The sequence below is a fragment of the Hermetia illucens genome, chromosome 4 (assembly GCF_905115235.1).
Source record: "Hermetia illucens chromosome 4, iHerIll2.2.curated.20191125, whole genome shotgun sequence".
Classification (NCBI taxonomy): domain Eukaryota; kingdom Metazoa; phylum Arthropoda; class Insecta; order Diptera; family Stratiomyidae; genus Hermetia; species Hermetia illucens.
The window spans coordinates 72633183-72649919 of NC_051852.1; the positions used below are offsets into that span (position 1 = coordinate 72633183).

Sequence of the window (16737 nt, forward strand, 5' to 3'; positions counted from 1 at the left end):
ACAATCACTGGCAGCGCCAGTGACCTTCCCAGAACTGAGCAATTTAAATATCTCAGGTCAACGCTATCAGCCACTGGAGAAGTGCGTTATGAAATTGCTTCACGCATTATCGCAACCTAGTTGAAGTGGCGTTCCACGACTGGTATTCTTTGTGATTGACGTATCAATGAATGTCTTAAATCTAAAATTTATCTGAATGTCATCCGTCCTGTCGCTCTCTATAGTTCTGAGTGTTGGCCGATTTGGGTCAATGGAGACGAGGATGTTGCGTTGGACTAGTGGCGTGACACGTTTTGATCACATCCGAAGTGAGGATATCCGGAATCGATATGAGGTTGCACCGATCGCGGAAAAAGTGTGAGAGAGGCGTCTTCGATGATATGGTCATGTAATTGGCACCAACAGAATTTATTTGGCAAGATTGGTCTGAATATCGAAGTCGATGGTAAGCGACCAAAAGGCCGGCCGAAGCAATGGTGACTTGATACGCTGGATGGGGATTTAAAATCCTGGCGATTGCTTCCAGATAAGGCATTTGATAGAGCCAAATGGCGGAACCGATCACGACGAGCCGAACCTGTTTGTGAACGGGGCAAAGGCAGAAGAAAAAGAAGAAGATTTGTGCAGATATCGAAGCGGGATATATTTAGAGGCCTAGATTTCGCTTAGATCGACGACTGTGATTTTTCAGATTTTTCGTTTGGGTGTGTTGTGAGAACGAGATTTGATACACTTTTTGGTGGTCATTTTTGGATCTCTCACTCCCCTACGTTTCACGCGATATCATTCATTTGATACCCCACATGGCTATATTCGGTAAAGAAAATTTCACGCCCATTTCGCATGCATTAATTCAAATATACCCAGCACTGCCCCATACCAATATCTGCGCAAATTGAAATCGCACTATTATTAAAAAAGTTATAATGGGTCAAATTTGTCGCTTTGGCGCAAATTTACTGCAATCTAGGACTTTCAATATCAGTATCACTCAGTATAGTATGACATAATATATGCATGTACATTACGACCTAGGTACAAATTTATTTTAATATAAGAAACACACAAAACCTTTCATACCTGAAACTCCGGGCTACTGGTTTTCTATTTGTATATCTAATTAAATATTAAAATTGTGCCTGTGGATTTTACTATAGCAATGTGTTGTTTGATTTAGTTATTTCGCAGGATTAAGACTTTCTCATAGAAAGGTTTTAATAGTAGAACGGTCAAATTCCCAATCCGTTACCAGTAGTTTTATAGTCCCAATATAACATGTAGAATCTGATGATATCTATAAACATCGACATACTATTAAGAAATAACGAACCTACTGGACAATTTTTAACCGAATAAACTACTATCAAATCAAACTTACTACGTTTGATCATTTGCTACTGTTAGCTACATGCGCGGAAGATGCTGCTTATATACGAATGATGCAGTACCTTCCCTCCACCTCTCAGCAAATAGCATCTGAAATCAAACTCAGTTATCTTTTCATCTTGGCACTCAGTTGCGCTCTTGCCTTCAGGTTACGAATGGTTCGCAGAGAGTGAGAATGAAGTAACAGGTAAAATCGCTTACCTGCGAAGTGTATCTTTGTAGCAGTCAGGTGGGTGCCAGAACCGCATTCAGGACAGACTCCGAATCCGCGGTTTTCAGTCTTCCATAAGAAGCAATACGTGAACGGTGTAGCGTGTTACCTGTGTCGTATCTATTACCGGTTGTAATCAGAAGTTGCAAGTAGAACGAAATAGAAAGTGGGGAAGTTTATCCGCTAATGCAACTTAAGTTTAGTGTAAATTTCGCCAATTCGTCTTGGAAATAAAGTCGAATGCACATAGATAGATATGGTAGAATTGTTTCTGGAAAGTGTTAAACTGGTTTGACGAGATCGTTCCAATGACTCACCTCCGATCCGAGGTGGAAAAGAGTGATACCTGTGCAACTCCAATCGTGCACGCGTCCACCTGAGGCATACTCGGTTATAATGTAAACAGAGAGTCATCCCGGTCACATAGAGTTTACTGCAGTGAAAATCGGTGCGATATGTATGAATTACAATGCTTAGTGATTGCCCTGCTCCACATTCCTCTGATGAACGCCGCTTTGGCGATCACCGGCCAGCCGTGTGGACTGAAGAATTGCTCACTGAATGAGTTCTGCAACAGCTTCAACAACCATTGCGAAAAATGCGAAGGCATTTGCAACGATCCGTCGCACAACTTTGATGCTCAAACTTGTGTGAAACAGTGTCAAGGTATGAAGTCATAATGCAGCCTCATGTAAACCTTATATTAGACGTTGCTTCTGATTTGCGCTTAGATCCGAAAGTGTTCCAAGATCTTCGGTTAAAAAATGTCCTAAACATCCTTAGAGTAATCGTGTTCAGTGGTTGTATCTCTAATCCCTGCATTTAGTGCACCAGGATTTGATAAAGAGTTTAATTCTCAGAGTATTGATTTCCCGTTAGCTCGGTTACGGAGGTTGCAAAGACGCAGAGGCATACCTTCACGTTCATGAGTCATGTACATTCTATAATTCTGAGTAACTACGACTCCCATGAAAAGTGAACCAACGCTAAGACTAGATAAAAATATTTGATAGTAGCATAGTCTACCAGCATCCCTTGCTCTGACAATACTTCCCTACTTCCGACGAAACTCCTACTGAAAACAAGGATTTCATCAGTTATTGATTGCAGATTGAAATTTTTTACTATTTCAGCAAATAAATAGACGTTCTTGAAATTGCTTGAAATGCTTAGTACGATCCACAATATGTTGTCACGAACTCGTAATAGTTCGATCGGAATTTACTAAAACCATGGTATTCACCTACTTCAGGAACTAGTTAGGGACAATAAAAAAGGAGCAAAAGTGGACGAGCAGTTATTTCTTCTTCAGGACATTTTTCAAAATGTTATTAAATTCTCCTAATTAGTACTATTCGGAGCTGATCTAATCTTTAATATCGGTTGGAAAATACATTATCTAGGGTTCAAAATGTACGCACCACAAAGATAATCAAGTCTCGCTCTCAGAACCTACTCGAATTACAAACATGCATTCGTATGAAATTTAGGTCTTAAAGTGCATCTCATTCCGATATCTAATCAAATAAGAGCAATAATGGTATGGAGTATTTATTAAATTACAATATATATCTTTGCAATTATTTGTTAAATTATAATTGTTATAATACTATCATAATATTAACGACGGTAGACTTAGAAATATAATTAAAAGCAGAACAGCTCTCCGTTCTACGATTCTCTACTGACACTGAAAAACAATTTTCATTGTTAAAAGCTGTTTTTCGATGTCACGGCCACATCGATTCCCACTTGCGTGCGTCCGACACGTAGGTTGCTCGCTCTGCCACAATACTCCACTCCCAGCTGAAACCAAATGAGGTTTCAGCAAGGAATCAGAGGCACGGTTCCCTCAACTCGGCAGTCGCAAGTCAAAACGGGCGCGTTGTGCGCCTCTCCTCCTGGTCTCAAGGGAATACCGGAAGTATTTAATAACTGACGATCATAGGTGCTGTAGTTCCGTCGAGCGGGATTCAGCTGTTTGGAGCTGAAGCTCAACGGCTGCAGCAATAACGGTGATGTCTGAGGCATCGACGAAGGAAGCGTAGCATCCACCAGTTGTTGCTTGGTGGTCTCAAACGCCTGGGCAGCCTCGAGGACCACACAATCTGGCGGGCTTTGGTTTTCGGCCCAGACAAGAAGTCGTTAAGGATGAGCTGTTGGTGGGCACCTTGGGAAAGAAATGACGATAGAGGTCTAACATGACCCAGAACTTTCTCAGATCCTTAACAATTTTTGGAAGCGGGAAGCTCGAAATCGCTTACACCTTGATTGGGTCCGGTTGGATGCCTTCAGGGGTAATCAGGTGACAGAGGGATCTCACCTACGATTATAGGAATTTGCAGTTTTCAACGTTAAGAACTACACCGGCCCCAAGGAAACCTTGAAAAATGCACTCAAGGTGTTCTAAATGCTCGGACTCAGAAGAAGACGCGACCAGAACACAATCCCAATATACCAAACAGAAATGGAGGTTTCGCAGCATAGAGTGGATGAATCTCTGAAACGTTTACGCAGGGTTACACAGTCCAAAAGTCATCCTAGTTAACTTAAAGAGCCCGAAAGGTGTGCATATTGCTGTTTTCAGAATGTCTTCGGGAGCTACAGGAATCTGATGGTATGCCTTGACTAAGTACAAGGCAAGAGCGATAAAACACGGCAGTTTGCGATAGAGTGCGGAATATCGTGGATGAGTGGCATGAGGTATCGGTCTGGATGTCGCCACATAGTCTCCATATGCCATTGGATTTAGGGACCATGTGAAGTGGCAGAAACCAACAAATGTCTAAAGGTTTGCAAATACCCTGCTTAAGAAGTTCTTCGAACTGTTTCCACGCAACTGCGGGCTTTTGCGGTGGTAATGGACGCACCTTATGTGGTGCTGAAGAGAGCAAATTCGTGGGTCGGCAACGTCTTCAAAAACGATGGAAAGAGTGCTGGGTGAGTAGGATGAGAGTTTTCTTGATGATTTAAGAGAAGTTGTGGGGACTATGAGGGACCTGTTATATAGTTCCACTAACAATCCATGGTGGCACAGGAAATCCGCGCCTAAGATGAGAATGATGATGTCCGCGATTATAAAGCGCCAAGAAAACGCTCGTTGAAGTCCTAAACTCAACTCTTCCTGCCTGTAGCCATACGTGCGGATCGACCAAGAAATTGCTGCCGCGAGTTTCAGCGATAACGGCATTAAATGATGCTGGGATACGGGAAAAACCGAAACTCCAACGCCCATATCGACGAAGTAGTTGCGCCGGCTTAGGGGGCGTAGATTGTGAGGCGACGTGGCCATGAATTTCGGGTAGCACTCGCCAGAACTCTCGGTAAGCCAGATTTTCGTCGTTTCGACGTGGCGGTATGTGTACAGATAAGCTTCTCCTAAACATTTGCAAGTCTGATGGTCTGCATACTACTTGTTAGATGTTCTGTGGTCGGAGGTAAGCTCAGCTGCCTCCTCGTCCAGCCCAACTAACACGTGACTGAGGCCAAAGCCATTCGTTGTGACGCCGCCCAAAGAAAATTGGGCCTCGAGCTGGAGGAACCATGTTGCCAGGCTCCTACCTCAAAACGGCGGCACCCGGACCACGGTAGCTACCGCGGTACTTGTCTTTATTCCGTTGGACATTGTAAGCAGAAGCGAATAGCCCACAAGAGAAAAAAGTTGCAAGTGATGTGAGTAGAGAAACGAGCAGAGAAAATAGCGAAGAAGAAAATGGTCCTGCGCGTATTTTGCGGCCTTCCTCTCGTGCATGTTTTAGCTAAAGAGGAAGAAGTAGCCCTGGCTTTTGCTTCCTGACGAATTCACCTGACGAGTTTTAGTTTGATCCAATTAATTAACAACTTTGAATTACAATAATTAACTTAACAACTTTAGATTATGCTTAAATTAATTCTTGATCCGGATAATTTTCCGTGGAATGTTGGCTGTCCCACGAAAACGTCGATGCTGCTGTTTCGGTTTGTTCTTGGAGTTGCGGGAACTTTTTCGAAGTGTACCGGATTTTCTATGTCCACTGAGCTCTTAGAACAATAACGTGCTCATGCCACCCATTTCTCATTGTTCTTTCACAAAGATTTCAAAGTATTGATAGGTGATGGTGACGGTACTTATAAGAACTACTTACGTACTTACATACTTATAAGAACTCAGCTAATAGGGATAGCGTACCGATTACAAACTACCAAGGCAGCGGCTGTTTGAGATGTATCGGTTCAATCCGGAGATCGTTGAATTTGCACAATGTCCTCGGATGACCATGTGTTGTTTACTAAATTGCTAAGCGACATCCTTCGCTGAGCTGCCTTCAGTTTAATTATCTGAAACTTCGATCTGCCGCTGAATCACTGATACTCCACCCTTGCTCGCAAAATCACTTACACCGTCTTCCGAATTCCAATTTGCAAGTAACTGGCGAGTGTGAATGTCTCGCATTTAGAGCAACTGATTTTGGAATCGTGGTCAACAGTTGTACGGCTCTGTTTCACCGACGGTGTCGACCAGTTATGTAGTGGAAATTGGAGTCGACAAAAACGAAACGAAATTGTATGAACTCAATCAAATGGATAGATAGCTCATTACACGTTTGTTAATTTTATTATTCTGCTTTTCTATAGTGTAATTATTAAATAGCAATATATATCTTTTAAATTATTTAATAAATTATTCTAATTATTATAATACTATCATAATATTAAGGACGGTAGACTTCGGAGTATAATTAAAAACAATAACAAGAGAACAGCTCTCCGTACTCCTACTCGATTCTCTCCTGACACCGAAAAACAATTTTCGCTGTCAAAACTTGTTTTTCGATATCATGGCCACCAGATTCACATTTGCGTGCGTCCAACACGGAGGTCGATCTCTCCGCCACAATGGTATATTGCAGTACAGCTCGGGTTATCCGGCATAAACGGGCCGACCGTAGAGCGGATAAGCTAAAATGGAGTATAATTCGGAGGTTTGAAAAAAAAACGAATATCTATTTATGTATAAATATTTTATATTACAAACTTTGGGAATAAATAATATTATGATGTTTTGCGGTATGGCGGTGCTAATTACTTCCAGACACTTGCCTGGAATTAGAAGTTTCAATTACCTTTCTTTTCTACCGACGTGATCAACTAAGTGGAGCAGCCACTCTGTAGAAGGCACAGCCTACTCACAGTTCTCACTTTGTGAACACTACAATGAGATGCAGGTTGGATATTTCATTTATATAAACACCTTAAATTTATAAACAAGCCGGGAAACCGGAAGCTAGACGCTCCAGGTATAAAAAGTTTTATGTTCCCCTATGTGAGGAACGATGAGTGCATGACAGTTCCGCATGTACATACTAAAATAATAAATAAAAACTGTGCTTATGCAGCTATAACTTTGGCGCTAATGGTCGGCTTTCTATGAAATTTGGCATGCGAGATATTATTTATATTGGTGCAAAATTTAGTACTTCTAGGATGAACTTAAGGGGCTTCCCTGGTAATTTCAAAAAGTTGGTAATATAGTAAGTTTATTTGAGCAGATATCGGAATGGGACATCCTGATTTTTTCTGATTTTTGGGTTGGGTAGTTTCCGGGAATGAGTCCTGTCTCTCTTTAGTTATTGTATGCGGGGGATTTCATAATTACCACATATCCACCAAATTTCGTTCCAGCAGTAAGATTTTCGGACCCGCACAGCACAGCACACAACTCTTGCAAAGAATATTTTTCGCCGTGCTGGGAGGTGTCCCAGTAGGGAAATTCAAAAGCAAATCCCTTGGTAGCGAAGAAGCATATATATGCGAATTTTCGCAAATATGAAATGATTCGATAGTTGTATTTGTCGATAGAAACCATACTAATTTTGCATGCATTCATTATTAATTAATTTGCATTAATAGAGCCATTAACGCAAGAATGAAGTACTTGCACAAAGTGCCACTGGGATGCACGGAAAGCAATAGTTTTCTTCCAGGATACAAATTCTAGCCGGCAGATGAGTGTTCTTGGCTTCTACAATGCCGTGTCTGACACGCTCTGTGGTGGAGGCGGAACGTCTTCTGTTGGATCGTATGAAGACTCTCATAGTAAATGCATGGACCAATTCTTTTATATCTAACACTTTAGGTACTGGACACGCCAGCTGCTGAATACGAATACTTTCGTCTATGCTGTGTTGAATACGCTCGCTGCTGGGTCACATGAATAGAGCTTAACACAGAATGGCGGATAACCGAGATTCGACTGCACTTTATTTTAGAAAGTTATAGGAAACCCTCGTTAGATACATCGTAAAAGTCCGAATTTTTGGCATAGTATAAACAATAATATGGAATGTTGCATTGGAAATTGGAAAGTTTAATGGAAACCCTACCATTGCTAACGAAGTCATTGCAGGTCAAATTCTTGAAGTTGGTAGTTTCATTTGAATTAGCTGTACGCGAAGAGGCCAAATGATATCAAATTAAAATGAAAGCCTAACAGACTATATTAAAGGCCAAAATATACAAGCTATTTCAAAACTATCGAACAAGCTGTGTGCCAGGCGATTCTTCATACTACTCTAAGCAAAAAATATCAAGTATTTTTTTCGGATTCTGAACCTCAGGTGCTACAGGCATTTTAATTCCTGAAAAATATTGCCGCCTTAACTATACTAAAAGCGTAATAACTTTAAAACTACAATATGGTAAATGACGGATTAATCAAGGATCGTTAAGTACTAACTATCTACTGGTTGAAGGCCAAGAAGGTTATAAGAGGAAGGGGAGGGCCTAACTTTGCCGACGATATTTCAAGTCAATTTTTAAATAGCCGCAAAAGAATATCTTTGGTTATGACTCAAGTGGTTAGAGCGCTGGACTATCGTAGCGGAAAGTCGCGGTTCAAATCTCACTGGCAACAGAGGGATTTGTTATCGTGACTGGATGTCGGCCACCAGTTGACTCAAGCTGTGAATGAGTACCTGAATCAAATCAGGGTATTAATCTCGGGCGAGCGCAATGCTGACCACATTGTACTGTACAGTGTACTGTAGTGTTCCATTACGGCCTTGAATAAAGTTCTCTAACACACTTTAAGGCCCTGATCCAATATGGATTGTTGCGCCAACGAGTATTATTATTATTATTATAAAGGAATATATTTATAAGGAATGAAAGAACTCAAGATCTACTTGAATAGGAGAGCAACCTTACTAGTCACGTCGTAGTTTATTAGCGAATATTTTCAATGTCAGTCTTCAATTTACACAAAAAATTATTTACGACTCTGAAAATTAAACAAAAAAATGTACATGAAAAAGTACCCATGCGCTCTGTTTAATATTTTCTTAGCGTCATCAATAAGCCACTCAACACTCGGTGGATTGCACTTATATGGATATCTATGAAATTTGATTATGTGGATATATGGAGTGTGGTCAGGAATTGTGTTTCAGTTTTACTGCAAAGATTTGATTTATGGGAATAGAAGCGATCATATTTCAAGAAGGGAATTTGAGTGCTATGATGAAAAAAGAATTTATGTGCCGTGGGGGCTTTAGAGCATATTTCAAAACCGATGGAGCTTAAATGCTTGGGCAGGAATTGGAGACCAACTAACAGAGCCTTAAATTCTCCCAAAATGATTCAGAGGTGAAAAAAAAAATTCAGGGAGATTACATCCCTTCAAATGAACAATATTATGAACGGTGGAAGATTAATTATAATCGTTGGTGCAACAATCCATATTGGATCAGGGTCTTGAAGTGTGTTAGAGCACTCCATACCGTGACGGTACACTATAGGATTACTGTACCATGTAGGAGACAATATGGTCAGCATTGCGTGGTGGAAGATTGCCCGATTTAAATCAACTAGATCCTAATGTCCTTAAGCCTGCCATTCACGTTCAGGTCGCCCTGTCAGTTACGTCTCAATAGTCTACATTAGACCGGCGGCTTTAACGTGGATGGGATGTTTTCGGTTTGCCAATGAAATGTGCTAACAAGTTTCGAGAAACAAGTGGCTCCCGAAATATCGGTATTTGCAAGAATAAACATTCACACCAACGAAAAAGAAACAAGAAGTTTTTATTATTTCAAACATTTAGAAAGTTTCTTAACTTCGGTTTAACGTCCAGAATATACTGCGAGACCTAAGACAAGGCATTCGGACAACGAATCGGTTAGTCATCGTAAAGTATTCAGTAGTGCAAGACAACAAAACGTGTGAGGAAAGAGGTAAGAGTGTTCCCTCGGTCCATCAAGAGTTTCCATAATTTACCTCTTTGCGGGACTCGCACGATTCCAGGTGTCAGCGCGATACCTTTGAAAGACATTACTGCAATTGTTTGTTGAGCCCCTCTGTCGAGAATGGATTCCACGCTTTGGTATGCCGGCAATTATAATCATCGACCAGGGAATGTAGTTTGATTCTTTCCATTTCTCAGAGTTGGGCAAACTCCTCGACTTCAAACGCCACCGGACAACCGCGTACCATCCGCAGTCCAATTGGGTGCTCGAAAGTTGGCACAGAACGCTGAAGATCGCTATAATGGCCCAAGACGATCCTTCTTGGTCGCAGGTCCTACCACTCGTTCAATTTGGCTTCCGGACAGTCAAGCGAGAAGAATTTGCTGCAAGTCCCGCGGAGCTGGTATACGGGGAAAACCTTAAACTCTCCGGCAACCCTCTTCTCGACATCAGGTCGGGACTCAACACTACCGCTGCAGCCACCTTACGAGGGTCACTTCGAAGTCCTCAAGCGGGGCCGACAGTATTATAGCCTCAACGTCGAGGGCATGGTCAGTAGTGTCTCCTTGGCTCGATTTGCATGAAGAAATCGCAACTAGGAGGAGAGAAGCGTGACTCGTCCATTTTGACTTGCGATAGCCGAGTTGAGGGAGCCCTTTTTGGTTTCAGCTTGAGGGTTGAGGGTTGTGGTAGAGCGAGCAAATTGTTTTCCGGTGTCACTGCAGAAATGAAGTTGAACGGATAGGACATCTGACTACTATTATTCTTTAAATTGTAAATTTTTTTTAGCGTATAGATTAATTTGTATCTTCATTTGTTTAAGTTTCAAATATATGAAACGATTTTAAAAAAGAAAGTGATTTCTTTAGTTTCAGGGAACGGTATGAGGTTGTTGTAGTACCGGATGATAAAGAGGTTGATTTTCTCAGTCCATTACATCCGCCGTCGACGACTCCCGCCGGTTAACCGTAGCGATTCTTAAATTTCTAATCGTGCTCATTTTTGGTAGTGTATTTTATGCTTAACTGCCAGGTGTACTAATAGCTTGCTCAGTGAGTAATCTGCAAGACTACAAAGTTCCCGCACTTTCCTCACCTATCTCCTGAGAAGCTTCGGTTGCGTACAGCCATTCGGACTATCTATCTATCCCTGCTCTTCTCTTAACTGGGCTTGAGATCGGATACGGCCAAGTTTATTATTTTATTATTATTTTAACATTAACATTAACAAATCATACTTTTTTCTTAATTTCTTTCCGATGTAACGCATTACTATTATTTTAACTGCAGTTGTACATATGTATGTACGTACATATATATACCGTCGGCGACAATATTGTGATAAAGAAATCAACTAATTCGTTGTTTGTGTTTGTTTGCTTTAGTGTATCTTCAAAAACTGCAAACTTTTTATTTTGATTATTTTCACCTGCATTTAGGTTCATATTCTTAGAAAGTAAGTTAGTAATATAAAATTAAAACTGTTTTTACAAATAAAAATTGGATTCGCTACACGTCCCGCAATTGGAAAACTCTAGTTACGACCTCCAGCAGACTAAAGTCACCTAGCTTTGTTATTTTTGGCTTAAATTATTTAAAACAATTCTCAAAAGTTGTTCGAAATATGCATGTCTAAATTTGATTGAATTTTATATTTTTCAGCATTCACAGAATCTTTCAGCTCAAAATGGCTCCAACTCCTTGATATATTATGGCTCCTCAGACAACAACATCGGCGAATGTTTGGCACAACTACCATAAAAGCGTTCTCCACTTCTAAGCAGTGTACACAGCTAGACATGTCTAGTCTGCACATCCTGCTTGTAAGCTTATTTCTGTGGCGTTATTCAGATATGTTTTACACTGATCCGAAAAAATAACCTTCCTCCAAATTCCTGATGTCCAAAGTTCACGAGATAGTCTCGGATATGTTCGTCTAAATTAGTATTTTTTTCAGAAATCGCTCAACTCATGAAGAATGGTCTCTCACAGGTTTTACAAAGCCACAATTTTTCATCTTATCCCCGTTAAGATGATAATTTATTTTTCCGTGGTTCCATCTAGTCCCTTGTAGGTTGACATTTAACAATTGTAACATCAGGCAAAGATTAATAACTAACTGTATACTTAATTTGCAGTTGTATTCCTAGAATTATTGTATTATAAAATCAATCAATTTAGGCCTTTGGGATTGGAATTTGATCCCTTCATTAAACGAATATTTCGTCGAAAATGTTAGTTGTAAGTTATTGGACAATCACCTTAGAGCATCGCTCCAATGTAATCCCGGGTGTCGAATTCGTTTTTTTCGGCATGAATTGTATTTAGATGTAGTGCAGAATATTTGGCCAGTGATTTTTATTCTGTGTCGTTCGGAAATTACAGTGTTAAACAGGCAAAGTGTCATCTGTCAGGTTTATGTCGATCGTAATGAAGCGTGAATTTACCGGTCCGAACGACATGTTCGAATGACTTCGCTAATAGAGCGAAAAATAAAGCCAAGGCTTTGCTTGCTTTTTTCAACAAACTGAAGGTTTATGGACCATTTACATTTTTTTCACTTTTTTTAATAATTTAAAATACACTAAAACATCCCTACATTCATAATCAATAGCCATTTTGTATAAAAAGACTATTCATATTTTTAAAATTAGCTTCTCTAGAGTAACTCCTTAATAGAGAAAGCCGTATTTAAGCCACAAAAACCCATTTTTCAATATGGCAGAGGCTGGGCGTAATTTTACAGCAGCCATAAAAGAGTTGTAAGAGCAAAATATGGTTATGGAAGACAATTGCATGATTCTGGGATAATGAAGAGAATTTTTGTGAACCATATTATTATGATTTTGAAAAGTTGTAGCGATTTTAAACTTGAAACGTTTTTGTCTCAAAACCAAGTTTTCGAAACCGGTGAGCAGTAGAATTCGAACAGTTTTCATCCGATCGACGTGAAACTCTAAACGTAGCTTCTTCATATGATTGTCAGTGAATTACATACGATTTTAGCAATTGTTGAAGAGAATAATAAGAGAAAAATATTAAGTCAATTTTTTTCTTCAAAAAAGCGATTGGTTTTCGAAGCAGCGCTATACTGCGAAAAAATTCCTAAAATTACAATTGTGTGTACTTTACACACTTATGTGGTTGGCGGAAAAAAATGATTACCCTTCTAGATGGTGATTCAAGGAATCTGATCTGATCTGGTCGTCGCGGAGGACTTCCATATTGAATTTGAATCATCATATTGAAAACAAAAGTGAATAATAATTGTTTTCCTTACTCCTAAATAGCTGCTTAATCGAATGACATATTACTTGTGGATTATAATTCAAAAATGTGCTCACAGAAAAATTGGGGGTCCCAAATAGGTATAACCCCTTAAGGCATGTTACAGACCTTTGTGTAAAGTTCTTGCCAAAAGGCATCTTGCTCGGCATCGAGTCAACTTGTCTGTGGTGGTTATGTGGTGAAGATATGGATCATGCGATCCGCTGATATCATAGAGACTTTCATCAGCTGGTCATCAAATCTCTCGCCTTCTTCATTGGCATCACGGAAACCCTCTGAGATGATAATACTAACACCACATTGAAGGCGTGGGGTACCAAAATAGAATAGTTAATAACCATTTTTACCGAGTTCGGTTTCTATGTCGCAAATTTTTGTACAACACCATCGAGTTTCTTGTAGAACACAAATATCAGTGCGCCTCTTCCGAAAGGTTTTTGCGAGTTTCTCCGGCTTTCCAGTGTGATTACCAATATTTAGTGTGCGGACATGCATTTGTTATCCAAGGACTAATTTACCTTCGTCCTGACGCTGTCCACTCATCAAGAACCGTTGCTGATTTGCCGACAGGACCATAAACCCCCAGCATTTCTTCGAAAACTTTGGATTCAATACGTTGATTTTTGTTTTTAAAGACTTTAAATGTGTTTTTTTGGTCGGCCTGTCGCGGGATCTGCCACCATGAGAAGTCAGGTAGGGTTTAGCACAACAAACTCCAACTATACTTTATTTATCTCTTGATCTCAGCATTTTATTTTTGTTTTACTGAGGATCGTACAAAGTACGTTGCCTCAAACCCTCCTTGATCCCGGCTCGAGACCAGCACTCTATGTAAATAACATGACGGAGTTCACACTGCAGCGTGTGTTCTGAATATACATACCCAATGACTGAAAATCGGGTAGTACATCTAGAGCGGAGCCGAATGTCGTACCCATAGCGCCGGTAGTACTAAATATATACAAAGAATAGTTCATTTCTTGTATGTTTGGCAAAAACGAATTAATTTTTCAGATCTATTGCGTTAATCGTTTCTGAGTTCGAGGCAACACTATTTTTCTGTCGCTTAATTTACTTTCTATTTTCAGATTATCTGCATGACGTTCGTTATGGCTCTTCACCTGCCTTGCAAGGTAGGGGTAGATATACTGATTTCAGTTTCTTTTAACCCTAAAGTGATTAATTAGTGAAATGTACCCTTGTAGATGAAATCAAGCAGTTACAACAACAGCAAAAAACTAATACCATCCTCTTAGTAATTATTTTAATTGTTTTACTTGTAATCTGCATTGTGTGGGCTGCACGCTTCCTGAGGAAGAAACGATTACTATCTACGTGTTTTTTCAAAAAGATAAAACCAACCAAAGCGCCTGTAAACAACTCTCAGCCTGTAGGAAACGAGAACCTACCACCAATAAACATCCCGATCGTGAGGAATGGAGGAGAAGCCGTGGGTATCGGTGCGAATGTGCTTTCAGTCTCAGGTATGTTTTGTTTACTACCTTATCAAACCTCTTTCGTAAACTTTTTATCGACTCTTCAAGATGCGCTCAACATATTCGCAGTTGAGTCGTTGCTTAATCTTCATCTTCATTACTTCCGTCTTATATTCCATCTCCACAGGTACTGACGTCTCAACCATGCCTACGTTGACGACGCCAATTCATAATCGTTATCCAGCCGAAAATAGTACAACAGAATACTCGTACGATAACGCCGCCCTCCAAGTAACGCCTTCTACCGAGAAACCCAAAGGGTCTGAAACGACATTCTGAATTGTAGAAAAGCTATTTTATTCTGTCATTTGTCTTCTACATGTATAAAAATTGAACACACATCACACCTTACTCGAGTAAAAAATGTGAACTATAGTAAGTAATGATATGATCATTGGAAGCGAACCTATCTACTTAAGAAGATTGTAAATTGATCCGTCCTCAAGTATTCAAATATCGAAAAAGACCTAACAAGCTTAGTTGTTTTTTTTTGTTACATAATGTGTAAAAATAAAATAATGAAACACTGTAAATTATGATTCGGTATATATTCTTGTAAGTGATATTGCTTAAAACTATCGTAACACGCGAAAATTACTTCTCTTGTAAGCCTGTAGTAAAATTTTACATGTCGTCTTCCATAGGGAGTATAATTAGTTAAACCCAGTACTGGTTTCGTCTTAATAATGGATTTGTGCTTTGGTTACATTGTGATACTGTGGAGTACCCCAACTCGTTTGTCATATCACATGATGAGCTCCAGTCATCGTTTTCCCCATATGGATTGTATCGGTCTTGAGTCATTCTTTGCCGCTCTCCTAAATCATCCAGCCCCTCATCATCCTGCTCGTAGTCATGCATATCTGGCTCGATGCCTACTTGTATGACTTTGCAATGGGGTATGTTGCTAAGCCCAGGCAGTGGGGTTGATGCAGCAGTAACGGGAACAGATTCATCCTCAGATCCCGAATACAATTGACTGTTGTTATTTAAGGACACAAAATCGGGGGGTCGGGGTAGAGGTGGCGGAACGTCTTTCTCTACTTCATTCTCATTCAGGTTCTTATACCTCAACTTTATGACAATTAACGCCACGCAAATAAGACTAACTAATGCTATCACGACTAAGATAAGTACTATATATGGTAACGGGAGTGTTTCCACTTCTGCTGCAGTTATCGTCGATTCATATGAGTTCAGCACATTTTCTTTTAAGGTGTGAATTTCGATAGGCACTGAACTCTGGCCTGGTTGCACGGATTTGATAAAAAGCGTATACCGGAAATAATCGTTGACTGAAATCTCATCATCTTCTAGCTGATCCGCTGCAAAGTAAATAATGCCACTTTTCAGTTCCTTGTATGTGAATGTGTTAATGTTTCGATTGTTCAAGCTCTCCATTTCGCCTGAATTTCGTATTATTTTTCGTACTGTTCCTCGTTTCGGAGGTCGGGTTATAACAATTTTCGGGTTATATCGATTCAATTTAGTGAGTGTGGGATTATTTGAAACTAAGGTTGAAGTGAGCCGGATCTTATCTCCTGATGTGATCGAGATCGCATTTATCTTGATGAACGGCTCCACAATCACCTGGATGTCTAGCAGTGCACCATAAGCTGTGCCATCCACATAAGCATTTATCTGAAATATATCAAAGCATTATTTTTCCGACTGCGTGCGTGAAAATATTTTGATAAAAATCGCGTTGGAAATTATGGGTGAGGTTAATCGGAATTCGAAGCGTTGACAAGTAACCTAAATCCTACACGACTATAAGTTTGCTCCCCATCCTCTCAAAATCTTCGAAAAACCACTGATTTTGAAAATCACGCAATATCTAGTAGAAAACAAAGTAATCCTTCAGCACCAATTTTGCGATCGAGAAAGTTCACAGAATTATCTCCAAAATAAGGAGTATATTGGAGATTACAAAGTGTTGCTCAGCAGTCTATTTGGATGTGGTGCAAACCTCCGCCAAGATGTGATAACTTATGCAAAACTTATTTTGTATAACAAAGAAGTTGGCTCCAGTAAATTATTTTTCTTTGAGCGAAATTCAAGATGAAATACAAAATCTTAGCATCCCGCGATTACCTCAGGCTTGGTATAACATTCCAAGGACCAGGCCTAATCTC

At 40.0% G+C, this 16737-nt stretch overlaps 2 protein-coding genes across 4 annotated transcripts in view; one reads left to right on the forward strand and one right to left on the reverse strand.

Moving 5' to 3' along the window:
- The first annotated feature begins 1586 nt into the window (after positions 1-1586).
- On the forward strand, positions 1587-15138 carry LOC119654264 (protein grindelwald). The gene is made up of 4 exons (XM_038059531.1): positions 1587-2263; positions 14195-14239; positions 14312-14590; positions 14730-15138. The coding sequence occupies exons 1-4, from the start codon at positions 2053-2055 to the stop codon at positions 14879-14881; spliced, it is 687 nt and encodes a 228-aa protein (XP_037915459.1). The 5' UTR covers positions 1587-2052; the 3' UTR covers positions 14882-15138.
- LOC119654263 (chondroitin sulfate proteoglycan 4) overlaps positions 15128-16737 on the reverse strand; it is a 102177-nt gene continuing 100567 nt past the window's right edge. For all 3 annotated transcript variants that reach the window (XM_038059528.1, XM_038059527.1, XM_038059529.1), the window contains one exon: positions 15128-16243. In XM_038059528.1, the coding sequence (XP_037915456.1) occupies positions 15260-16243 (984 nt within the window). In that variant the 3' untranslated portion in view covers positions 15128-15259. The remainder of the gene's footprint in view (positions 16244-16737) is intronic.